This window comes from Asterias rubens, chromosome 1, assembly GCF_902459465.1.
Source record: "Asterias rubens chromosome 1, eAstRub1.3, whole genome shotgun sequence".
Classification (NCBI taxonomy): Eukaryota; Metazoa; Echinodermata; class Asteroidea; order Forcipulatida; family Asteriidae; genus Asterias; species Asterias rubens.
The window spans coordinates 28,662,061-28,688,253 of record NC_047062.1 but is presented as its reverse complement, the minus strand read 5'-3'; the positions used below and the strand labels follow the sequence as shown (position 1 = coordinate 28,688,253).

General features: G+C 40.1%; 2 protein-coding genes across 3 annotated transcripts in view; both read right to left on the bottom strand.

The window, feature by feature from the left end:
- Positions 1 to 14,254, bottom strand: part of LOC117297966 (vam6/Vps39-like protein) — a 41,475-nt gene extending 27,221 nt beyond the window's left edge. For both annotated transcript variants that reach the window (XM_033781203.1, XM_033781281.1), the window contains exons 1-10: positions 13,864 to 14,254; positions 12,073 to 12,212; positions 11,108 to 11,173; positions 9,594 to 9,704; positions 7,412 to 7,506; positions 6,431 to 6,541; positions 5,351 to 5,443; positions 4,666 to 4,852; positions 3,682 to 3,802; positions 279 to 396 (exon numbers count right to left, since the gene is read on the bottom strand). In XM_033781203.1, the coding sequence (XP_033637094.1) occupies positions 279 to 396; positions 3,682 to 3,802; positions 4,666 to 4,852; positions 5,351 to 5,443; positions 6,431 to 6,541; positions 7,412 to 7,506; positions 9,594 to 9,704; positions 11,108 to 11,173; positions 12,073 to 12,145 (975 nt within the window). In that variant the 5' untranslated portion in view covers positions 12,146 to 12,212; positions 13,864 to 14,254. The remainder of the gene's footprint in view (positions 1 to 278; positions 397 to 3,681; positions 3,803 to 4,665; positions 4,853 to 5,350; positions 5,444 to 6,430; positions 6,542 to 7,411; positions 7,507 to 9,593; positions 9,705 to 11,107; positions 11,174 to 12,072; positions 12,213 to 13,863) is intronic.
- Positions 14,255 to 16,687: 2,433 nt separating this feature from the next.
- Positions 16,688 to 25,641, bottom strand: LOC117297875 (mitochondrial amidoxime-reducing component 1-like). Its single transcript, XM_033781086.1, has 8 exons — positions 25,364 to 25,641; positions 24,571 to 24,827; positions 23,421 to 23,606; positions 21,379 to 21,556; positions 20,143 to 20,283; positions 19,895 to 19,959; positions 18,317 to 18,391; positions 16,688 to 17,202 (listed from the first exon to the last, which is right to left on the bottom strand). The coding sequence occupies exons 1-8, from the start codon at positions 25,367 to 25,369 to the stop codon at positions 17,073 to 17,075; spliced, it is 1,038 nt and encodes a 345-aa protein (XP_033636977.1). The 5' UTR covers positions 25,370 to 25,641; the 3' UTR covers positions 16,688 to 17,072.
- Between the last annotated feature and the right edge of the window lie 552 nt (positions 25,642 to 26,193).

Genomic DNA, 26,193 nt, shown 5'->3' with positions numbered 1-26,193 from the left:
TTCAGCGCCCTAGAACATGTTTACACATGATTAGGGCGCTATATAAGTTTGGTATTATTATTATTATTACTACAAATTTTAAACAAACAGGGACATAAACTCCCGAAACTGCACAACCAAGATTATTATTTAAACAAACAGGGACATAAACTCTCGAAATTGCACAACCAAGATTATTATGATAATAGCGTCAGGAAATATTATACACATATTACTGTTGTCAGATTTTTTATTGTAAATATTATTACATAACATAGTAAAAATTATGTTTAACTCACAGCCAAATGTAGTGCAAGTTCAAACTGGTTGTCTGCTAAGAGTGCCTTGATTTGTGTAGTGATGGGTATGGGGTCCAGTCTCCAGATGAAATGATTTGACGCTACATAAACGAGTCCACTGAAAGGAATTATCAAACTCACAATGAAGATTTGTATCAAGAAAATATAAACAAAGATACTAAATGTTTTTGTTTTTGTTTGAGAGGTTGCCTTACATCAAAAGGTCATGGACGGCCACTTCAGGGTGAGGCTACACTTCAATGATTGGGGCTATCGACCAAATCAATGTTGCCACCTACATGTATTCCTGGTGCCAAAACAGGGTTGCCCCCTTCACAGTCCCCAAGGATGTAGGCTTGACGAAGCAATCATAGTTAAGTGCCTTACTCAAGGGCACAAGTGTCATGACCGGGACTCGAACCCACACTCTGCTGCTAACAACACCAGAGCTTGAGTACGGTGAACTAGAGCGCTCGGACACGACACAACACACTTGATGAACTTTGCTAAGCAAACAATCCTCTACTCTTTACACAATAAAGGCTTTAAAGCATTCTGATTGATGTTGCATGCTACATGGAATAGTATACAAATATTGACTGCTTTAACTCATCCTATGGTTAAAACTATGACTCCCTCGGTGATCCCCGGAGCTTTCTATTTTCCCGAGGCACAGCCGAGGGAAAATGGAACGGTCCGGGGATCACCAAGGGAGTCGTAGTTTTAACCTTAGCACGAAAAAAAACAGTCAATATTTTTTTTTTAACACCCCACCAGACTGTTCATCACCTTAATACACTAAATACACATAGCGTTCGTATGCGCGTTTCAGATACACAGATGCACAACTGATTGGGTTCGAGGTGGATAAAAAGACGTCTGGGTACTGCACGCCGTGTGACAGTCCGATGACTGTCACACGGCAAACGATGCACTATCACACGGCCGCCGTCTAGTAAAACTAAGACAAATCGCGCTCTAAACCAATGAAAAGGCAGAATATTTGTAAGGGGTGTTATAACAATCAATGTTGTGTTCAATGTAACTAAAAGTAACTTACGTTCCTATCGTGATAAAGCGGGGTTTGCTGAGTTCAATAGTCTGTATAATAAGACGAAGTAACTTACGTTCCTATCGTGATAAAGCGGGGTTTGCTGAGTTCAATAGTCTGTACAATAAGACGAAGTAACTTACGTTCCTATCGTGATAAAGCGGGGTTTGCTGAGTTCAATAGTCTGTACAATAAGACGAAGTAACTTACGTTCCTATCGTGATAAAGCAGGGTTTGCTGAGTTCAATAGTCTGTATAATAAGACGAAGTAACTTACGTTCCTATCGTGATAAAGCGGGGTTTGCTGAGTTCAATAGTCTGTACAATAAGACGAAGCAACTTACGTTCCTATCGCGATAAAGCGGGGTTTGCTGAGTTCAATAGTCTGTATAATAAGACGAAGTAACTTACGTTCCTATCGTGATAAAGCGAGGTTTGCTGAGTTCAATAGTCTGTACAATAAGACGAAGTAACTTACGTTCCTATCGTGATAAAGCGGGGTTTGCTGAGTTCAATAGTCTGTACAATAAGACGAAGTAACTTACGTTCCTATCGTGATAAAGCAGGGTTTGCTGAGTTCAATAGTCTGTATAATAAGACGAAGTAACTTACGTTCCTATCGTGATAAAGCGGGGTTTGCTGAGTTCAATAGTCTGTACAATAAGACGAAGCAACTTACGTTCCTATCGCGATAAAGCGGGGTTTGCTGAGTTCAATAGTCTGTATAATAAGACGAAGTAACTTACGTTCCTATCGTGATAAAGCGAGGTTTGCTGAGTTCAATAGTCTGTACAATAAGACGAAGTAACTTACGTTCCTATCGTGATAAAGCGGTGTTTGCTGAGTTCAATAGTCTGTACAATAAGACGAAGTAACTTACGTTCCTATCGTGATAAAGCGGGGTTTGCTGAGTTCAATGGTCTGTACAATAAGACGAAGTAACTTACGTTCCTATCGTGATAAAGCGGGGTTTGCTGAGTTCAATAGTCTGTACAATAAGACGAAGTAACTTACGTTCCTATCGTGATAAAGCGGGGTTTGCTGAGTTCAATAGTCTGTACAATAAGACGAGGTAACTTACGTTCCTATCGTGATAAAGCGGGGTTTGCTGAGTTCAATAGTCTGTACAATAAGACGAAGTAACTTACGTTCCTATCGTGATAAAGCGGGGTTTGCTGAGTTCAATAGTCTGTACAATAAGACGAAGTAACTTACGTTCCTATCGTGATAAAGCGGGGTTTGCTGAGTTCAATAGTCTGTACAATAAGACGGAGTAACTTACGTTCCTATCGTGATAAAGCAGGGTTTGCTGAGTTCAATAGTCTGTACAATAAGACGAAGTAACTTACGTTCCTATCGTGATAAAGCGGGTTTGCTGAGTTCAATAGTCTGTACAATAAGACGAAGTAACTTACGTTCCTATCGTGATAAAGCGGGGTTTGCTGAGTTCAATAGTCTGTACAATAAGACGAAGTAACTTACGTTCCTATCGTGATAAAGCGGGGGTTGCTGAGTTCAATAGTCTGTACAATAAGACGAAGTAACTTACGTTCCTATCGTGATAAAGCGGGGTTTGCTGAGTTCAATAGTCTGTACAATAAGACGAAGTAACTTACGTTCCTATCGTGATAAAGCGGGGTTTGCTGAGTTCAATAGTCTGTACAATAAGACAAAGTAACTTACGTTCCTATCGTGATAAAGCGGGGTTTGCTGAGTTCAATAGTCTGTACAATAAGACGAAGTAACTTACGTTCCTATCGTGATAAAGCGGGGTTTGCTGAGTTCAATAGTCTGTACAATAAGACGAAGTAACTTACGTTCCTATCGTGATAAAGCGGGGTTTGCTGAGTTCAATAGTCTGTACAATAAGACGAAGTAACTTACGTTCCTATTGTGATAAAGCGGGGTTTGCTGAGTTCAATAGTCTGTATAATAAGACGAAGTAACTTACGTTCCTATCGTGATAAAGCGGGGTTTGCTGAGTTCAATAGTCTGTACAATAAGACGAAGTAACTTACGTTCCTATCATGATAAAGCGGGGTTTGCTGAGTTCAATAGTCTGTACAATAAGACGAAGTAACTTATGTCCTATCGTGATAAAGCGGGGTTTGCTGAGTTCAATAGTCTGTATAATAAGACGAAGTAACTTACGTTCCTATCGTGATAAAGCGGGGTTTGCTGAGTTCAATAGTCTGTACAATAAGACGAAGTAACTTACGTCCTTATCGTGATAAAGCGGGGTTTGCTGAGTTCAATAGTCTGTACAATAAGACGAAGTAACTTACGTTCCTATCGTGATAAAGCGGGGTTTGCTGAGTTCAATAGTCTATACAATAAGACGAAGTAACTTACGTTCCTATCGTGATAAAGCGGGGTTTGCTGAGTTCAATAGTCTGTACAATAAGACGAGGATCCACAGTTCGAATCTCTACATACTTAGGAAGAACTGCGATGATGTAAGGCTGGTCATGCTCTGCAAAAGAAGGAAAAAGAAAACAAAAGCGTAAACATCAACTAAAAACCAATCACACTAGCAACTTACAGGGTCATTTCTAACTCTATGGTCATACATTGTTTTTTTTCTCAACGTATTGCAAATTTATTTGCAAAGTTATAAAGAAAGATGTATTGTGCGATGTGAGTGTGGATTATGATTGATTTGGTTTTAAGTAGAGCACGATGATCAACCGGGTTATGAAAGCTAATTTTATATCATTCAGAATGTGTGTCGAGATCATTAAATGAGTCGCAACACAGATCAGAGGAAGATATTGTGGTCAACAAACTAAGTATGCACATGCACATAAGTCTTCACAAGCAAGTCAATCCAAGTTGTCTCCAAGGAGGCATCACTTTCCATTTTATTTTCACAGTTTATGTCATCCAAAATTAACGGTGTCTCAATTTATTTTTTACATACTTTTGAAATTGCTGCCAAATAAAAAATATATGATTCCTGGGGAAAAGGTTTAGTTGTATGAAAAGCTTACGGACTCAACTTTCAACTGGTGTCATATGAAAGTTGAGTCCATAAACTATCCTAAATCTAAATCTTTTCCCTCCAGAATCATTTATTTTTTATTCTGCAGCCATTTCAAAAGCGTATAGTATAGTGTATACTTAACTAATCAGGCCGATAGTTCAGTGCAAAAAGAGTGAATGTGAGTGAATGGTACAGGACGTCGTACCCTGGACTCAAGCCTGTTGTATGCAACAGTAGAGTCCAAACTAGGCTATTACTAGTACCAAATTTATACCATTCAGAGCAAAAAAAACCACAATTTATTTTACTCACAGATATTAAAAACTACTGTGTAAAAATTCTTCAAAACTTACCCAGCATGATAGGAAAGTCTGACCATGTGAGGGCGTACTTCTTAGCCGGCTGTCCTTCAGAGTCAATGATAATGCTCATCATGTCCCGTCCCAATGCCAGCATATCTTCAGATAATCTGGTGACTGTAGGCTCTGCTTGAGACGCATTACCAGTCGTAAATAGGTCTTTCAATTCACCATTTTCAACCTATAGAACCATGGGAAGTGGAACCCTTTTAGCCGTTGGTTAATTTACCAGGGCTGGGGCCACAGAGGTTTATCACAGGGTGGGACCACATACTGGGACCACAGTGTTGGCCCACAGAAGGGCTGGAGCCATGGGGTTAGAAGGACACAGGGCTGGGGTCGAGGGGTTGGGTTCACAGGGCTACATGCAAAGGTCACAGGGTGGGGCCAGAGGGTTGGGACACAGTTCTTGGACCAAAGGGTTAGGGGCAACAGGGCGAGTTAACGCAGGGTTAGGATCACAGGGCTGGGGCCATGTGGGTAAGGTGCCACAGAGTACTGGGGCCACAGGTAGGGGCCACAGCAGGGCTGAGGTCACACGGCTGGGGCAACGAGGCTGGGGCCTAAAGTTGTGACCTCAGGGCTGGGCCTCAAGGGCATAGGGCTTGTGCCACAGTGTTCAGGGCCACACGGTGGGGCCACAAAGGTGCCAGGGAAATCCAGCTTACAAAGGTCTTACCCTGATAAGAAAGTAGTCTCTTTTGAATCCCACACATAGTGATCTACCACACCATGCCATAGCCTTAGGTACATCAGGAACTCCAAGCTCAGTCTTACAAGAAAACACAAGGAAACAAAATACTTTTAAGAAGTAGTAGAACCAGCATACCTCTGTCCTTGAAAAGTGAAATGTTGTTTATTGTTTAACCCTATATTATGCTATTATGTAGCACCTTATAAGGGCTTACAAGGTGCTACGGCGCATACAGCAGCCACAGCCAGGAACACCGGGGCGAACCCCTTCTCTTTCGATAAGTGCACTGGGTTCTTTTACATGCGTTACACAACACATGGGACCACCGGCTTTATGTCCCGTCCGAAGGACGATCAATGGTTAAGTGTCTTGCTTAAGGACACAAGTGTCACGGCTGGGGATTCGAACCCACACTCTGCTGATCAGAAACACTAGAGTTTGAATTCGGTGCTCTTAACCGTTCGGCCATGACACTTCCATTACAGTAGTCCTTATCTCCAATAAAATAAAAGATCTACTTGGAAGAAACTATAAATAAATAGTAAACTTGCGAGTACAAGAAGGTCTGATTCCCAATTGCGTTCGCTACTGGTTTTGTGCGCATGCGCGGTCGTATCCCATGGAATTCCATGTCTACCAGAGGGCAGTATAGAACCATGTGTTAATCACTTTTGTGTGAGTGTTGGCATGCATAAAATAACAAACCTGTGAAAATTTGAGCTCAATTGGGCATTGAAGTTGCGAGACAATAACGAAAATGTGTGCTTTCAGATGCTTGATTTTGAGACCTCAAAATTTAATTCTGAGGTCTCAAAATCAAATAGAAAGTTACTTCTTTCTTGAAAACTACATTCTTCAGAGGGAGCAGTTTCTCACAATGTTTTATACTATCAACAGCTCTCTATTACTTGTTACCATGTAAGGTTTTATGCTAAAAATATTATAATATAATTACCAATAGTGACCACTGCCTTTAATAATAAGTGTCAAATAAACAATATGGATGATGTTGAATGGTCAGCCAGTAGGAGGGTTAACTAATGGAAAATTCCCCTTCGAACTAACCTTGACCTCTTCAAAGGATCTGTGTTTCCAGTAGAAGAGTTGCAGCTTCCTCTTAACAGCAACACACAGACGGAGATTGTAGGTGACATTGCCGCTATCAGTCGATAATTTCTGTTACAGGAAGGAAATAATTGCATCATCTCGTCTCCACAGTAAAAGGCTAAGTATACCTTTGGTTTTTTGACCCGTTAAGCCTAAATGTTTCGTGCGAAGCGAATTTCATTGCATCACAAAAGGAACTTGTTTTGAGGTTTTGTTGATGAATTATTCATAGAGTATGAAACATACATTGATGTATGCTGACCCGCTGACCCCCGTCGCTTCTGATTGGTTTGGACTATTGCTACCCTTTTGGGTTGCAAAAGTCGAGATTTAAAGAAACACATAAGAAATTGCAAACAAGGCACTCGCGTGTGTGGTCTCCCATTCCAGTCGCTTGGGACCGCGGCTCTATGAAGCCACGACGGCCATGACAAAAGGCTAGTATCGCAATTGTCTGTAGCCAGCCCCAGTCTTTTCTCCACACATTTTCTGGTTCTTGCTATCAGGGTGTTTGAGCGTGAAACCAGGCTTTCTGCTTCTTCTTGCCCATACTCTCGATCTGCTAAGATGGGTAAGGGCCTTTAAGACAGCTTTATTCCACGCACAGCATCTCTTTAGAACTCCCTGCCTGGTGCACATTTCCTTCCATCCTACAATGTAGACTGTTTTAAGAGTGTAAATAATTCATCCCTTCAGCTCCCCCCGAGTTATTTTCATCTTAAAATCTTTCCTTCTTGTAGCCCCTTACAAATAGTGGCTCTTAGTCTTGTTTGGGACAAACTTCTTGTAGCCCCTTACAAATAGTGGCTCTTAGTCTTGTTTGGGACAAACTTCTTGTAGCCCCTTACAAATAGTGGCTCTTAGTCTTGTTTTGGACAATCTTGCATAAAATTAATCAAACAAACAAATAAAATATCTGGCAAATTTGCTGCTACCAACCTGCAAGTCTATGGCAAAGAGAGTTGCTCCTTTTGTTTTGGCTATGCTTGTGATGTGTGAGAACTGATTTAGATCATGCACATTGATGATGGTATCTGAAATAAAGATCAAAACAAAAAGTAATTCAGTCATCAGCAAACAACACTAACAGGAACTTTCCTTCACTCTCACTTTCACATCTATTATCTTCGCCCTTCGGATGGTACGTACATGTAAAGCCGTTTGTCTCGAGTGTTGTGTTATGCGTAAAAGAACCCAGTGCACTTATCCAAAAGAGAAGGGGTTCGCCCCGGTGTTCGTGGCTGTGGCTGCTGAATGCCCAGGCACCTTGTAAACCCTTATAAGGTGCTACAGAATTAGGTCCCAGAATTCATAACTTCAATAACCCAACTTTCTAAAATAAAGTATATACTAAGCGCCTTGAGTACCTTGTTGGTAGATACGTGTGCTATATAAGACTTCGGTATTATTATTATTATTGTTGTTATCTCTGTTTTCTAGACACCCTGGTAAATACACCAAAATGCAACACAAATGAAAAATGCAGCCAAATACAACAGCAGAGGCGTAAGGTGGTTAAATTCATAACCTAAGGGCTGGGCATTTACCCTTCTACTTGCATCAATGCATTTAATTTTACTGGGGACTTGCATTGTACATGGGCATGTCAGAGCCTTGAAGAGCTCTGCGCAAAAAAACTGCAACAGAGTATAGACCAATCCGACGCGCACCGGGCGCGCAAGTGTTGAGCACCGAGCGTCATTTGCTGCGGTGTCTTCAATGCCTAGATTGTGCACAAAAAGACACCGCAGTTGGTAATTTTCAACAGAGGGCGCTACCAATTTTGTTTCGTCGGATTGGTCTATAGGATTTAAGTCGACTTCTAAATGCAACCAGATACAAGAGAGAAGAAACAGGCTGGAAAAGAAACAGGCTACTGAAGAAACAGACATCAGCTAAGTAGCAGGCCAGGGCCCAATTTCATAGAGCTGCTAAGCACGAAAATTTGCTTAGCATGAAATTTCTTCCTTGATAACAATTGGATTACCAACCAAATTTCCACATGATTTTCAGAATAAGCAACCAACAGCTGATTACCAGTAACAAGCAATATATATGCAACAAATAGAAATTTTGTTGGTAATCCTGTTTTCATCAAGAAAGAAATTTCATGCTAAGCAAATTGTCGTGCTTAGCAGCTCTATGAAATTGGGCCCTGGAATCACACAAAGCCCACAGAGCTAGGCCATGGCCTCGGTTGCCCCTGGTCTGGGCCTTGGTGTCCTTCAAAAGTTGCTTACTGACTTTAAGATTTTCCAATTGGAAAAGGGCAGTTCCATTGATGGAAATTCCCCCTTTGCAAAATGAAAATGGCCTTGCCCTTTCAACATGTTCAAAGATGAACATCCAGGCCGGTAGTAGTATTGAACACAAAATTGGTTTCATTCTAAGCTTGGGCGATATCTCGATATTATCGAAAATCGTGATACCATTTCTTAAACGATTACAATATCGTCTAGATTTTTTGTTCATTGAATTATCGGCAAATCATGGTTTTAATGAAGTATCTTTATGTCAGTATGTGTGTGTAACTGAAAGGCCCAGCTTTCACACCATGGGTAGACAGTATCCCCGACAGATGTATACCTCCATTTATTATTTTTGTAGGGTGTCGTGGCCGAGTGGATAAGAACACCGAACTCAAGCTCTGGTGTTTCTGTTCAGCAGAGTGTGGGTTCGAATCCCGGTCGTGACACTTGTGTCCCTGAGCAAGACACTTCACTATAATTGCTTCTCTCCACCCAGGGGTAAATGGGTACCTGTGAGGGCAGAGATGGTTCTTGTGGTCGATTTAGCCGAGTAGTGCATATTAATGTTGCACAAGGCTGTATACTCCCCACCAGGGAGCTGAGATGGTTTAAGGAGTGATTTAAGGCCCAGTGACCAGGGGTAATAATGTGAAGCGCTTTGGGACGCCCTCCGGGTGTGAAAAGCGCTATGTAAAAACGGGTTATTAAACGGGTTATTAAATTTTAGCACCGTAAGATGTCAGAATTTTAGAGTACAAATATGAATTCCACGATATAATCAAATATCGCAATATTTTTTTTACGAAACATCGTAGGATATTAAAAGCAATATCACCCAAGCTTATTTCATTCCCAACTGAATACAAACTCACCTGATAAACTGATTAGTATCTGTAGCTCTGGTATACATGCCAACTGTTGGATGGGCTTTTTCGAGAATGACTTGAAGGACTTGAGCAAGTCTACCTTGTAACTTGAGACCCCTGATAGAAGGAAAGGACAGTTAACAGTGTTTTGTTGGATTGCACCAAAAGTGGAACTTTCTTCCATGAGTATTTGAAATTATTTATTTATTGGCATACAGTTTTCTACACCAGTAAAGATTATGTTTCCTTTATCTTTCAGAATATTAAAATCAGGATTACATGTGTAACCTGATAGTTTCACTTAAAGGCACTGGACACCTTCGGTAATTGTCAAAGACCAGTCTTCTCACTTGGTGTATCTCAACATATGCATAAAATAACAAACCTGTGAAAATTAGAACTCAATTGGTCGTCGAAGTTGCGAGGTAATGATGAAAGAAAAAAACACCCTTGTCACACGAAGCTGTGTGCTTTTAGATCCAGTTGATTTCAAAACCTCAAATTCTAAATCTGAGGTCTCGAAATCAAATTCGTGGAAAATTACTCCTGTCTCGAAAACTATGTCACTTCAGAGGGAGCCGTTTCTCACAATGTTTTATACTATCAATAGCTCCCCATTACTCATTACCAAGTGAGGTTTTATGCTAATAATTATTTTGATTAATTACCAATAGTGTCCACTGCCTTTAAATAATCCCACAATAGATGGGTCAGTCTCCACTACAACAAAGACTGTGTCTAAGAAGTGACATTAATACATTTCACAATTGAAAAATTCAAATTGTATTCATAAATACCCCAGACAGTTTCTCTACTCCTATTGGTGGAGAGCGCGTCCCGTGGAGGTGTTTAAACGGTTGATAATGACCAGTGTTTATAACCGGCTGGCTTCCGCGTGTCAGGCGCGCAAGATTATCGCTAAGTAACACTAAGTAACCTTTCAATGTTTATATACGTTAATACAAATAATTTGTTACGATTTTTTAACAATAAAACAATATTAAAACTTGGGACAAGGATGTTTATTTTTTAGAAACCCCATTTGCGAATCATGCCCCGATTTGTGTCACCATTACATAGGTTTAATGATAGCATGAACGACAGTTGGGCAACATTCTGAATTGATTACAGGAACAGGGGTCAAATAAAGCTAATATTAGTTGGGACCAACTTTGAAGACATGCGAGACTTGCACAAGGTCTATACAGCAACAGAAAAACTGAAGTATCTTTTGGTGATCTTGCCAAGTTCACAGACAGAGCCAGCTTTTCAAAAATGTAACTCCACCCATAATTGCAGAATCTATTGTTAAGTCTGGTCTACATGTACAAGTACAATGTACATGTACATGTACATACATGTATGATCTTGATGTGCTTCTGTTGCCGCTGCTTTTGTTGTTGTGTGGTTGTTTTGGGTTTTGTTATTATATTTTTTAATGTAACCTCTTTGGGAAGTGTTGGAAGTTCAAAGTTTAAAATTATTTTAAGACACAAAACACAAATTCACAGCTAGCGTACCTTGTCCACCAGTGACACTATAAACCAGTAGATGACCCTGCTTAGTACCAACAAGTAACTGGTCCCCTGTAAACAAACATGATAAATAAGTAGGATTCAGTATATAGTATGGTTTGAAGGAACACCATATGTAATGATTATCTCTAAAAGAGTTGGGGGTTGTTCTGAAACGAACCGTTAGTTTCAACTTGACGTTTCGATCAGTATGCTCTGATCGTCTTCTGGAGAAAGCTGATAAACCAAATGTCTCAGGAATGAAGACGAGCAGAGTATACTGTTCGAAACGTCAAGACCACACCGACTCTTTTCAGAGCCAACACTCCCACAAAAGAGATTTGTGGTACCCGCAAGTTGATAATTTATTTATAGTTTATTTGTATCAGGTTGATTCGGGTGTGTCATGCAGGCACATATGGGCTGCAAGTCTTGCACACACAATCATTTAAAAATAAAGCAGGCCAGAATGAAAGTACCCAGAGGCCATGGAGGTTAACCTCTGTTGCCCTGGTACTGGCCTCGGTGCCCCTTTTTTCAGTTGAAGTGCCCTTTGCAAAATAATGATAAACAATAAAACTAGGTTATGATAAATCGCCTTCTCACACTCCTAGGGGCATGTAAGCACTGTGGCACCATATGCTGCAAATCAAAACCAGGAACACCAGGGCGAACTCCTTTTATGACAAGTGCACTGGCTCCTTTCATGCGCATTACACAACACACGAGACCTACAGCTTTAAAGAAGTAGTAGTTCTTTAAGTGTCTTGCTTAAGGACAAGTGTCACAACTGGGACTCAAACCCACCATCTGCTGATCAGAAACACAAGAGTTGAGTCCGGTGTTCTTATCCGCTCAAAAATGAAATTCCAGGCCTGAAAATGCAACAACTAATTAAAGAATATTGAATAGGCCATCAGAATGACGTCAGCCTTTAAAAAATAATGTACAAAATATGTTCTGATACTTACCATGGCAGGCTATAGACTCAATTTGAAGCGGAAGTTTTTCCAGGATAGGTTTTTCTTCATACGCATCATGCATGATCCTTGTAAGATACTCGTGATGTTCAGAATGTAGAACAAGACTTCTAGCACTACCAGTCTGTGGGCTGCATGAGAGATGGTCAAAAGGCATGATTAGTGAAGTGTCCACATGGCACAATACCAGTGGCAAAAGCTGGCAAGAATTACAGCCATTTTGACCAGCTCCGGAATGGTTTCAACTTCGCAATAACCAAATAAATAAGTTAGTTCTTTCATTGCAAATTTCTGTAGTATTGATGACTACATGCGAAGTATAAATCCAATACACCAATTTGACCCAAAATAAGGTGCCAAACATCATCAACAAATAAATTATAATAATAATATTAATACAAGGTATATTATAAAGTGCTCTAACTAACAAAGGAAAGTATCACAGTGCTGTACACACAATAAACAATAAGCAAAGATAAATAAACAATTATGGCAGGTGTTTCTGAAGTTTTATTGCGATAATGCTCATTATTAAAAAAAATAATAATAATTTTTTATTTGCTTTTAAATTTATTTCCCTTGTCTTTTTATTGTTTATTCTGTTTATAATTTAATGTAGGCTTTTGCTTTTAAAATTTATTTTAAATATATTTTCACAGTCGTTCATGGTGGTCTGTTTCTGTTCCCTATTTTATTTTACTTAATCTTCAATGTATGCTTTAATTTTCTTTCCTAAGATGATTCTATTTTAATTGTTAACTTTGTACATATCAGATTGTTTTTATATAGGCTATATGAATATTTCTAATTTGTTTTTTTGTGTCCTTTCCTGTAGGCCCTAATTGGCGGCTCGTCCACTGTTGGTTTGGTCAATAAATATATAGTAAAAACACTGTTCAAATTTCTCACCTTCCCCCATGATTTAAAATGCTGAAAAATGTGTAAGAAATATTTCACCCAAAAACTGAGCAGTCGTCTTGATTCCCATTCCTGCACGATCAGTCATTTGTCAGTAGATCGCGCAAAATTTTCCTGCACGATCAGTAGATCGCGCAAAATTTTCCTGCACGATCGGTTGATCGCGCAAAACTTTTCCTGCACTATCCATAGGGTATTATTATATGGCACTATCGGTCGATCGCGCCAACCCATTCCCGCACGATCGATAGATCGCGCAAAGCCTGTCCTGCGCGATCGGCTGATGATAACGCGGGAAAAAATACTCGAAGCGGCGCGATTGGTCAATCGCGCAAAGATGTTCATTGCGCGATCGACAGATTGTTACGCGATCGACCGATCGCTGCGCGAACAATTGATCTTCATCTTTCAATAGCACAGCGCGATCGTTTGATCGCGCAGATTGACCGATTGCGCCCAACATTTTCATCAGTTTTCGGTATTTTCAGGTATTGTGTCGCTTGTATTTTGAGTTATTTTCTTGTAACTTCATGGGGTTTTCCTGTGTTTTCCGGTATTTTCTGGTACTTTCCGGTGTATTCCGGTAATTTTCCGGTATATATTGACACCCATACATATCTTATTCTTCACACCATGCAAAGCTAGATGGCATAAACATTATCTACATGTATCTATCTATCTTCCAGAAGTACATCCCTCCAGAGGAGTATAGATAGTCGTACTTTTAGGATGGGATTATCACAACATGAATAACATTAATTAACAATCAATCAATCAGTTCATAATAACAAAATTAACAATAACAGTAACAACACTAACAGTAACACACACTAACACGTTGGTACAGTCTTTTTTGTCACCTACCTTTTCAGACTCCAGAGTCGTACCCAGGTTTTTTTTAAGGGTAGAAGTAAACTAGTCCCACCTTATTTTAGTCCTCGTCCAGTTTGTGTGATGGTGATGACTGTGATTGTCACCGAGAAGAAAATACACTTTATAAACAAACAGCAGAAGTTTAGCAGTTTAGTTAGAATAGATGGCGTAACTTTTCAGACTTCTCCGTTGTAAATCAGTCGAATTGAAGTCAAACGCATATTTCACACAATGTTCAGAAACATGTAGCATTGCATTTTGCAAAACTGTGGTGTAGTTGCTTCAAAGCATACATGCGTTTGGGAATTATTTGTGAAATCTGTGACAAAATCTTACAATTACATCGTCTGATACTTGCATGACTTGTTTCCCAAAGTAAAAAAGCAAGACTTTTCTTTGCAAAATAACTAGTACTGTTCCCAACCTCTACACTAGATAAAGATCATTTAAAATATATGGCTCTGGTCACCAGACTATAAGTCATGTGAACTTTTTGTAGTCCAACTTAATCAACAGAGGGGGTACTTTGTAAATAACGGTGTGTGTGTGCAGTAAATATTTTGTGCACATTCCTAGTCATGAGGCAAATTAATAGGCCAAGGGAAGTACAATAAAATAATTCCAAGGACAATGGTATTCTGAACTGCAGAATGTGTGTTTCAGTCTTAACACTTTGATTACCAGTTACTTGCTTCGGATGGTCCTTTGGATGGGGCGCAAACCCTCGAGGTCCAGGTTGTGTAATGCAAGTAAAATAATCCAGTACAAAATTATCGTTAAAAAGAAGGGGTTTGCCGGGGTGTTCCTTGCTTGGTAATTCCATGTGCACTGCAACCACCCAGTGAAGTATCCATCAAAACATGACCAGGACATTTTTCAAAAGGCATTAAACGAAGGGGGTCCTTGTGTCAAATGAAAATGATAACCCTCACAAAGAAATAATGATGGCCTGCAAAAAGCAATTTCTCCCTACATTTATTCGTAATTCTCAAAGTCATTTTGAATTCTTATATTATGTACAAGCTGGGGCAATACTTTCCCCTTAAACAGGTTTTAAAGGGAAGGTACACATTTGGTAATTACTCAAAACAAATATTAACTTAAAAACTGACTTGGTAACGAGCATTGGAGAGCTGTTGATAGTATAAAACATTGTGGGAAACGACTCCCTCTGAAGTAATGAAGTTTTTGAGAAAGAGGTATTTCTCACTAAAATAATAAAAGACTTCTAGCCGGAAGTCTTTTATTCCTATCTGAAAGCACACAAATTCGTCCAACAAGGGTGTTTTTCTTTCATTTTCTCGCAACTTTGATGACCAATTGAGCCCAGATTTTCACAGGTTTGTTGTTTTATGCTTATGATGGGATACACCAAGTGAGAACACTGGTCTTTGACAATTACCAATAGTGTACAGTGCCTTTTATTACCATTCATCTTTCCTAGATTTTGGTACTTTTAGACCGTCCTGTTGCCCCTTTCCAATCTGTATAATTTAATAACAAATATCATGCAGGAAATATGCAATCAACTGAAGAGGAGTCAAAAAATTACAATCTAGCTTTGCACTTATTTATTTATTTCTGCCACAAAATATTATCTATTAACAATTAATGTACAATTTTAAATATTAAGAAGCTGCTGTAAGTAACAAAATATACCTGTATAAAAATACTTGGTACATTAAACAAATCTAGAATAAGGCACAGCATTAAACCTCTTAATCACACAATCTTCAAGAATTTGTTGGGCCTTGAGAAACACATAATTTGAAATGCCCAACATCCTCAACAAATAGCTGTGTGTGTTTCCTCATTTGAAGAAGCTAAGACCTGTTTCAGGCGCTCCAGAGTCACGCTGAAACAAATTCTGAATTAAGTACAAGCTCAACATCTGAAACAGTTACGAGCAACTTGATGCGCTAGAAGTCGAAAGATTGACTGATGCAGTCGTTTGGAACGACTCTGGAGCGCCTTAGCTTCAGGCGTCAATCTTGTCATGAGCCGAGCCAATGAAAATGTTAAGTTCGCCTGTCTGAAACAAAAATTTATTTGGGTCGACTTAAGAGTCGCTTCTAATGAATTATTGGGTTCAGCGCAACTCTGGCGCGCCTGTCTGGAACGGGTGTAAGATGTCATGAGTGAGTATTATCTGTTATTCTGTTATAACTATCATGACTATTGTGTTAAATATTGAATATACATTCTTGGGGGCAAATATTTGAACTATATACATGTACTGTCCTTTATTAAAATGGGGGAAGTAAATAGACCAACCCATTTTAGCTTAAGCGTCCCAATAATGATGGAGTAATGCTGTATACAGGACATTAAAAATGGATTTGTCTATGAATTATAATTGACCATTGAGAAATAGAGTACAGGGCCCAATACCATAGAGCTGCTTAAGCATAAAATATTACTCAATAATTTTCGGCTCGGCAAAAAAAAGCAGGACATCAGTGATAGATAGTCCACATGGAATTTGTTATTTGGCTGGTAACCTTATTCTGGTGAGCATGATTTTGTTGTGTTAGCTATTTTTGTGCTTAAAAGATTTGGGTACTATTCGTATCACAAAACACAATGTCCCACAGATTTACATTAAACTTACACCCTTTGAAGATAATGATAGTAGAAAGCTTACCTCAAAATTTTACTTGCTGAGGTGCTGTAGTTTTTATTTGGGAAATGAGTAAAACAATGTGACAAAAATACCATAACTGGTAAATATGTTTTACATGCTAAAATAATTTTTGTGACTTGTTTGACTCATTTCTCAAAAACTACAGCACCCCAGCAAGTAATATTTTAAGGGAAGCTTTCTACCATTATTAACTTCAAATGGTGTATAAAGTTTAATGTAATTCTGTGGACATTGTTTTTTGTGTCCTATGAAACTGGCCCCAGGTTATAAACATAACCTCAGCAAAAACTACCCTGACACTTCTTTCTCTTTGTATAACAACTAAATCAAATATTTTACAAGCATAGACTCTGCTTCCTAAAATTTTAAAAATAAAACAATGAGTGTTGGGTAATTAATCGATATGATTTTGTAATACAATATTATAATACTGCTAATTAAATGAACTTATAGAGTACCCTGTGCAAGTTCCAGAGCCTTTACAGTAAAACACCGAAACGAAAGAAAATAAAATAAACATGAAAACAAAATTGCTATGTAAGAAACATACTGATGTTTAAAATGCAGCATATACAATGTCACCAACACACATGGTACCAGCTACCTCGCAAACCAGGTTAGATCCAAACACTGGAGCAGTATGTAAAATTTTACTGTCCGGGTCTGACTTGTCCGCCATTCGATATCTGGAATAAAAGACAAAAAAATACAAAAATTACAAACTGTAAATTTTGGTGCATTCATGAAACAAAGCAACAGATATAATAATGGTTTAAACTCGGAAGCAACCATTACTAAGAAACTTGCAGGTACAATAATTTGTAAGTCCTTCCAGCCTAAAGGTGCATCCGTACAATAATTTGTAAGTCCTTCCAGCCTAAAGGTGCATCCGTACAGCCCTCATCATCTTCATCAAGTTGACTGCCATGTAGAAGCTCGAACCTGCCCAGTGATTATTATCCAGATGTTTCGATCCAGCATACAGGAGCTACCTCCTCAGCGCTTGCCAAGCTGGTGTCTCGTTTCAGGGTGTCTACGAAGGAAAGACATCTCCCACAAGAAGCCTTGCCTTTTGTGGGCTCCCAGAGGATGGTTTGGCAAGCGGCAAGCTCCGAGTGGTGGACACAGTGCCAAGCAAACTTGAGGCGGTGTTCACAGATCTTTTCTGGAGAGTGCAGCTCCTACGTCTTCATCATCAAGTCAAGCGCCATGTAGTAGCACGAGCCTGCCCAGTGATTTTTGTCCAGATGTGTTGATCCAGCATGCAGGAGCGTAGTTCCTCATCAGCGCTGGCCAAGCTGGTGTCTCGTTTCAGGGTGTCTAAGAAAGAGAGACATCTTCTCCCACAAGAAGCCTTGCCTTATGTGGGCTCCCAGAGGATTGTTTTTACTGTTATCCACACCATGCAAAGCTTCTCAAACAACACAGCTAACTAATGTTTTCCTTATAATCATAAAGAGCAAGTTAAAAGTCAAATCCCATCTATAGGGAAGTCATCTTTGGGAAACCAGGGGTCAATTTAAAAAAAGAGTTAGGACTAGTCCTGGGAAATTCAATATGGAAAACTTAAGGCTTTACCTGAGTTAGGACGAGTAACTAAGACTAGTCTTAAAAGACTAGTCTTAGTCAAAGAGTTAAAACTCTTTGTGAAATCCACTGCAGACTTTTTATTAAACCAGTTCACTTAGAAAGGACACAATAACATGTAAAACTCTTATGTAACATTCTTTGGTTGTGTTTCAATAAAGTGAAAACTATCGACTGAATAACAATATGTGGATGAAAACTGTGTAAACTCACTCTTTGAGTGTTTTGAGTGGTTCAGTATCTTCACTCATTACACCAGTCTCTGGGTCGACAGTTACCATTCTGCATCTGTTGGGAAAATGAACAGTATTATTGGTATTATGTAGAGACACAGGAAGGAAGCCGGTCCTCTAATTCAAAAAGACAAGCATTTGGCAAAATACTGTCAACAAAAATACAAAAGCCAATGACGACTAAAAAATAAAATAATCTCTCCTGTACAGGGCCCAATTTCATAAAGCTGCTTAAGCACAAAATTTTGCTAAGCAAAAAAGACCTTGCTTAGTAAAATTAGATAATCGGCCAAGGCTCCACTCAATTGTTTTGCTAAGTAAACAACAGCTAAATCCAAGTAACAAGCAATGCATATGGCATGAAATTTTGGCCAGTAACATGCGTAAAATGAGCAAGCTATGTTTTGTGCTAAAAGCAAAATTTTTGCTTAAAGGAACACGTTGCCTTGGATCGGTCGAGTTGGTCGTTGAAAAGTTCCAGGGAACATTTTCCATCAGAGCTTTCCATCAGAGCTAGACAATTAGATAAAAGAGCAGGATTTTGATGCATTTAAAGAAACTCTCATCTATTTCTTATCACCAGGCAGATAAGCTTGGGCGGTTCCAGAAATTTGGGGCTCGGTTCTGAGACATACCCGGTTCCAATTCAATATAAAACAGAAGCCGCCCGTCCCGAGCTCACACACACACAATTGAGCCGATCTATTTTAACTGAAAATAACCAAGTTAATCAGACATCGGTCCCGAGCTCACACACACACAATTGGAGTCGATCTATTTTAAAAAAAACAAAAAACAGAATACCCACCCCAAGTCAATCAGACATCGTGCCACCGAGCACCTATTCTCCCTGCATTTAAACAAGTCTTTGATTTGGCCGGCAGCAGTATGTCCGTTGTGTAGCAGTACGTCTGTAGTGCAGTATGTCCGTAGTGCAGTACGTCCGTAGTGCAGTACGTCCGCAGTGCAGTATGTCCGTAGTGCATGCAGTGTGTGTCTCTGTACATACAAGTGTACATGCCTGTACATGCATACAGTACTGTGTGTTTTGTGCATGGGACAAGCTTTTATGAATATGGATATATCGGCAGCCAATCACAACGTGCTGTCTGTTTGGACTTTGGACTCTCTACATGTATATGCATGAGATATACATGTATACAGGTGGTGATTGTAGATGCCTATGCATTAGAGGGGGCTGTGCACTGTGTATGCAGCCACCACACGTGATAGTTGATACTCATGAAACTTTGCACACTGTATCTGCGGTCACCGCTTTCAACATCAAGCCTCAATTTCTAGAGCCGGTTCGTCCCAGGATCGGCTCCACAGAGTCTTTTTGATTGGGACTCGGTCTTTTAAAATCGGAACCGACAAAAGCGGGTACCCGGTTCCACAGAAGAGTGGAACCGCGGGTCCAGTTTTGAATTTGGAACCGGGTAGAACCGGGTAACCGAAGGAACTGCCCAAGCTTACAGGCAGACACCCAAAAATCTGAATTTGGTTGAAGTCTGAAATTTCTCATCTATGAAATTTGTATATTTTTTGTCAATCCTACCTTCCACATCCGTGAGACCTACGCAGGATCACTTCATCACCAATCTTCACATATTTCCATTGATCCTGTTAACAAACAAACAATAAATAAATTTGATAAAACAGACAACGAACGATGAATGTAACCACATGTAATTTTTCCCCAAGATACTTTGTTCCTCCACTTATAAAGAAGTTTTCAAATAAAATCAATTGACATCACTTCATCTGAAATGAACTTCATCCAAATTATAGTGGGACTTGTTTTACCTCATCAAAGGCAGCGTTTCCTGAAACCACAAAGTTGGGTCTGAATCTTCTCATGGTTGTTTGTTTCTCTAGGCGTGAGTTGAGATCATCCATGGAGGCTTCTGTGAGCATCATGAGTGGACCAAAGTCACTAAAGCCGCACTGAAAAGGGAAAGTAAGAATAATAACTCATTATAAATGGCATGTATTTGGTGCTTTTAAAGACACTGGACACTATTGGTAATTGTCAAAGATCAGTCTTCTCACTTGGTGTATCTCAACAAAAGCATAAATAAAAAACCTGTGAGCTCAATTGGTCGTTGAAGTTGCGAGATGATAATGACAGAAAAAAACCCCTTGTCACACGAAGTTGTGTGTTTTCAGATGCTTGATTTCGAGACCTCAAAGTCTAACTCTGAGGTCTCGAAATCAAATTCGTGGAAGATTACTTCTTTCTCGAAAACTATGTCACTTCAGAGGGAGCCGTTTCTCACAATGTTTTATACTATCAACAGCTCCCCATCACTCGTTACCAAGTAAGATTTTATGCTAATAATTATTCACTTGGTCCACTTCCTTTAAGCATTGCATAAAAAATGCATCCCCTTAGGTGATCCCTCTACTGTCACTTCCCAGGTTGTATCGTAACTTGGCTGTGATCTCTGGCTATTAGAGGCAATAACAGGTTGAATAGCCCCGAACAAAAACTGACAAAATAGGGAGACAGCCAACATCAAGTTCAGTTGTCAGTTGGTCGAGCGCCATGTTGTTTATCCGAAGGTCGCTGATTCAAATCCTTTTCTAGTCAATTTCTCTTTGTTCAACCTTTACAACAACAAGACTACAACAAAATTTGTTCTTTTATCCGACGACACTGTTTGTTGCATACAACACAGATTTCACACTGCATACTGTTACATTTCATCATCACGTTGAATTGGTTCCAAACTTAAAATCCTCTTCCCGTTGCTGATATGGATTCTATGTTCCTCTGGTATTTCTTCTACAGAGGACCTCTTGCATGTTCCCTGTATCCAACAACAGTAATGGAGCTTATATTCATTGTACAAAAAGGAACCAGACTAATTTTCCTTCCTTCAGTTTGGTTGCAGTGATTTGAATGGGATATAACCAAGATGACTGCACCATGATAAAGGTCTATACAAGCAAAGGATGTACGGTAAAGCTTTTAAGCTAAGAACAGGGGTGAAGTCAAAACAGAAAACCCACAAAATAACTCAGTTTTTCCATGCTTACCACTTTCTCATTGGACTTGAACTTTTGTCCCCATTTAGAGTCCTGTGCCAGTATTCTGTCCTTGGTGGTAGTTTGTCTAAAATAGACAAGTTTGCAGCCAGGTTTCTGAAGGAAGTTACTAATCCAGTCTCCCATCTCTTGTCCACAGTATAATCCAGCAGAATCCAATCTCCATATTCTACAGTGTGGATTCACAATCAAGGATAAAGGAAAAAACTATTAATAAATAGTAAACTTGCGGGTACAACCATGTGTACCTTCAGGATAGACATAGAGGAAGAGTTGAAAAATTTAAGTGGGTTTTTGAGGGACGCAGTTGTTAATAATAAATTTCCACAAGAAGGGTCAAATTAAGAGACTGAAATAGAGAGATGCACCCAAAACATCATGTATTAGATTCATCTGAACTCTGACTTTACCTTTTTGAAGTGTATTTGTGAGCACTGAGTGAGAAAGCTAAGGAGCATCGCCGGGTGTGCCTTGCTATTCACTGCCTACGGCACCCACAGCTACCAGCCAAAAGAGTCATCCTGTGGGAGCCCACCCAGGGCAGGCGCGGTCCCGGAAGACCCACCTCAAGACCCTGATGCAGGAGTTAACACCAAGGAGGAGCTAATCAGTTATATCCAGGATAGAGTTGTGTGGCGTGTAAGACATTGAGCCCGACTCAAGAATGCAGCAAGGTGACAACTTGGGTCGACTGAGTGAGTGAGTGATTTGTGAACAGCTTGGCCTGGAACACAGTACAGTCTTCACAGCACTGTTCCGGCCCAATTGTTGAATCTTCCCAACTGTAGTTTGGACCGGTCCAAACTTGAGTGTTACAGTTGAACTGCGATTTAGTCGAGTAGTGCATATTCGTTGCACAAGGCTGTATACTCCCCAGGGAGCTGAGATGGTTTAAGGAATGATTTAAGGCCCAGCGACCAGGGGTAATAAATGTAAAGCATTTTGGAACGCCCTTCGGGTGTGAAAAGCGCTATATAAAAACTGACTATTATTTGACCTCTTGAAGTGTTTGTGAACAGGCACTAGGCACCAGCTTGGCCTGAAACACAGTAGTCTTCACAGCACTGTTCCCGCCCCACTGTAGAATCATCCCAACTGTAGTTGGGACCCGTCCCAACTTGAGTGTTACTATTGAACTCTGATTTGACCCCTTGAAGTATTTGTGAACAGGAACTTGGCACCAGCTTGGCCTGGAACACAGTACAGTCTTTACAGCACTCTGGCCCAAATCTAGAATCATCCCAACTGTAGTTGGGAATAGTCCCAGCTTGAATGTTACAGTTGAACTCTGACTTAACCTCATGAAGTGTTTGTGAACAGGAACTTGGCACCAGCTTGGCCTGGAACACAGTACAGTCTTTACAGCACTCTGGCCCAAATCTAGAATCATCCCAACTGTAGTTGGGACCGGTCCCAACTGTAGTTGGGAATAGTCCCAGCTTGAAATGTTACAGTTGAACTCTGACTTAACCTCATGAAGTGTTTGTTAACAGTAACTTGGCACCAGCTTGGCCTGGAACACAGTACAGTCTTTACAGCACTCTGGCCCAAATCTAGAATCATCCCAACTGTAGTTGGGACCGGTCCCAACTGTAGTTGGGAATAGTCCCAGCTTGAAATGTTACAGTTGAACTCTGACTTAACCTCATGAAGTATTTGTGAACAGGAACTTGGTACCAGCTGTGGCCTGAAACACAGTACAGTCTTCACAGCAAGACTCAAAGCTGTACTAGCAGTCACGACATTGAAGCTGGGATCTCTACAAAGTTTTCCCCGTGAAACTGGTGTGCGTAGGAATGCGTAATCTTTTTACATAACCAAATTTCAATGTTCCACTGATGATGCATATGGTTGGTATTAAGTGAACACGGTTTGCCATGAGTGGCATCTTTCTTCGCCTTCCCCCTCTGGAACCCCGGTTTGAATCCAACCTGGGGCACTAGTGGATTGAGTTTTCATTCCCTACCTGACTGCATGGGTTTTCCCTGGACAAATTCTCTAGGGTTACAACTTATGTAGTGACTGCTACCTACCTGAAATCAAAAACAGGGTTCTTTGAGCTTGTAATGTCTGCAAGAGTGACTTCCAATGGATCCATTCCAGGTGCTTCAAGAATTAACCTTTCACCATCTTCAGATAGACGAGGCTGAACTAGAGCTAGAGATGGTTCAGTCCTCATAGTAACAACTTTGTTCTCCGCATCGAGTATAGCAAAATGCCTGGAAAAGTTAAAAACACATCAGAATTAACACTTAAGGTTTGAAAGCATGTCTTGCCTCTAAAATTTGATTTGCTACAAGCTGCCTTGAATAAGAAACTTGACACGCAAAGTATATTTTTCTGAGTGCTTATGGGCATTGTAAACCGAAAATATCATTCTTTATCCAAAATACAAACTGAGAAAATAGTTAGCTGTTGCAAACTGCAATTAAAACCAAACAAAAGGACCTACTAAATTATTTTTTTTTTTTACCCTAGCAGTAGTAAGAATAATTGTAACGCTACTGCGAGGGTTGAAGACTTTGACCCTCGCCGGAGAGTGACATTTATTGTAACTACCCTAGCAGTAGCAGAGTCTTCCTTGGAGAAAGATTCTTCTAGGGTCGAAATGTCAGGCCATTATCGTTTTATTTTCCCAAATAAAAACTATAACATCAAGGCCTATTAAAGGAACGTAACAGAATTGGTAAGAAACAAAAATTGTGAAGATCACAGATTTACATAAAACTTACACACGGTCTTATGATGATGATAGTAGAAAACATCCCTTGGAATATTTTTGTCTAAAATGTCATATTTAATGAGAAATAAATAAATAATCCAATTTAGCGTTTGGAGTGTATTGCTCAGTGAGCGTTTTATTCATTTTTGTTTTGGCATCGCTGCCGTGCAAAATTTGAAATCGGTTTTCACTATTCTCTTGTGACCCAGATGGCCGATCGATCTCGAACTTCTACAGGTTTGCCATTTTGTGTATGGTGGATCACATAAAGTGCTTAAACAAAGGGCTCAATGTCAGAAAACACTTCTTCACACAACGAGTGCTAGATAACTTGAACAGACTCCCAGCCAAAGTGGTCAAAGCAAAGACAACCAATCAGTTCAAAAATGAAAATGGATATGGGGTGTTAAAAAAAAGCCTACAATATTAAAAATCCCATCAAACCTCAAGTGTAGGTGTACCTGTCTATGAGCCCACTACTGCTCAGGTTCTCTGCAGTACACTCCGCCCTCCTCACTTCATGACCTCTGCATGACTTAATAGGATGAATGAAGATGGTACTCAGCTTCCCAACAGGTTTAAAAACTAGATTAGATAGCGTTGTCTTTCTGTACCACCACCAGGCAGCACCAGAGGCTACTCCAGCCGTAGCAAGCACAGCAGCACCTGCAACTAACACCTGTTGCTGTTGCTCGCTGAGGTTGAGTACATCAATTATCTGCAGGTAATAATGAGGAAGTGTTTTTAATCCTAGTTTTGTTGGATTTTGTCAACTTCTTGTGCTTTTGTCCCCACTGTTTATTTTGTTTCTTCACTTGCACCTTACGGCTGTGATGCCACGCTGCACCTAGCCCACCTTGTTGAGCTGTTAATGGCTCCGCTTTTAACATCGGTCTTATCACTGTCGCCATCATTTTAATGGCCATCACTGTAATGGTGACAGTGATGAGACCGATGTTTAAAGCGGAGCCATTAACAGCTCAACAAGGTGGGCTAGGCTTCACCGGGAAACCATGCTTTCTTGTTTGCCGTGAAAACAAATGGGGCCAGTTGAAGTCATCGAAGATCGGTGTGTAGTGTGAACATTTCAATGTCCATCAAGTTTTAATATATGATGCATACTTCATATTAACAAAAGAAGGTATTTAGGGCATCGGTTGATAAGAAAAAGGCATAATAGCGTGAAAACTGGTATGGGGGGGATAAAAGTAATGAAATTTGTACAGATTCTAAGAGATGTCCAACATGACTTACCTTCATCGTCGTGTGATCGTAGTAAATCAAAATAACTTTGCATTGCACGATATCCACTCAACACTTCATTCAACACTAGTCTGCTTTCATAGCTCTTCGTTCGTTCTTATCGTGTCAATCATGGCACAGCAGCTGGACGTCGGTCGTCGATCATCCGGGCCACCGGACAGTGGCCACACTCTGCTGATGGAGATCAGTGACCGTGACATATGACGCAGCCTCGGTCGGTCGGCCGGTCGATGTCGGTCGGCGCGGCCGCCACCGGACCATGCCATGGAAATCTGTCCGCCGGAGACTTTGTGTACGGCTAAGATGCTTCAAAAGAGGGCGCTATCACTACGAGAATTGTTGTACACAGTTCACCACGTGGGGGACAGAATGAGGATTGTTGTCATTTAAATCAGGACTTTGTTTTGTTATGCAAATGAAATAGTTGTGTAAGTTTGTAATTGACTTTAATAAAAATAATGTCAATAAAATCTTCCCTCGAACAAGTCACCACGGTGACAGCTGTCACTGACCAATTGGTTTTTCATCTGCCACATCTGGGGAAAAAAATTCACTGGACCTGCTATTTCAGTTTATCCTGTACTGTGGGGCATCTGTCAACACCTCAAAGTGGAATCGCAGACTTTGGCGCCCAATTTAGCCTGGGGTTAGGAATATAAAGCTAGTTAGTCCATAAGTGCGTGTCTTGGTGATTGCTGTCACTATATAGTCTTTGTATGGTAAAAAAAAAATAATTAAATAAATACCATCCACATCTCCTCAGGATTCTTATAGCATCCATAGAAAGTAAGAAAAGGCATAAAAAACAAATTTTTCATATT

Coding starts and splice junctions, on each gene's coding strand:
- LOC117297875 (XM_033781086.1), bottom strand. Junction 21,557..23,420: donor AACCCTGTTTTTGATTTCAG/GTAGGTAGCAGT, acceptor TCCACACTGTAG/AATATGGAGATTGGATTCTG. Junction 20,284..21,378: donor TCAAGTCCAATGAGAAAGTG/GTAAGCATGGAA, acceptor TTCCCTTTTCAG/TGCGGCTTTAGTGACTTTGG.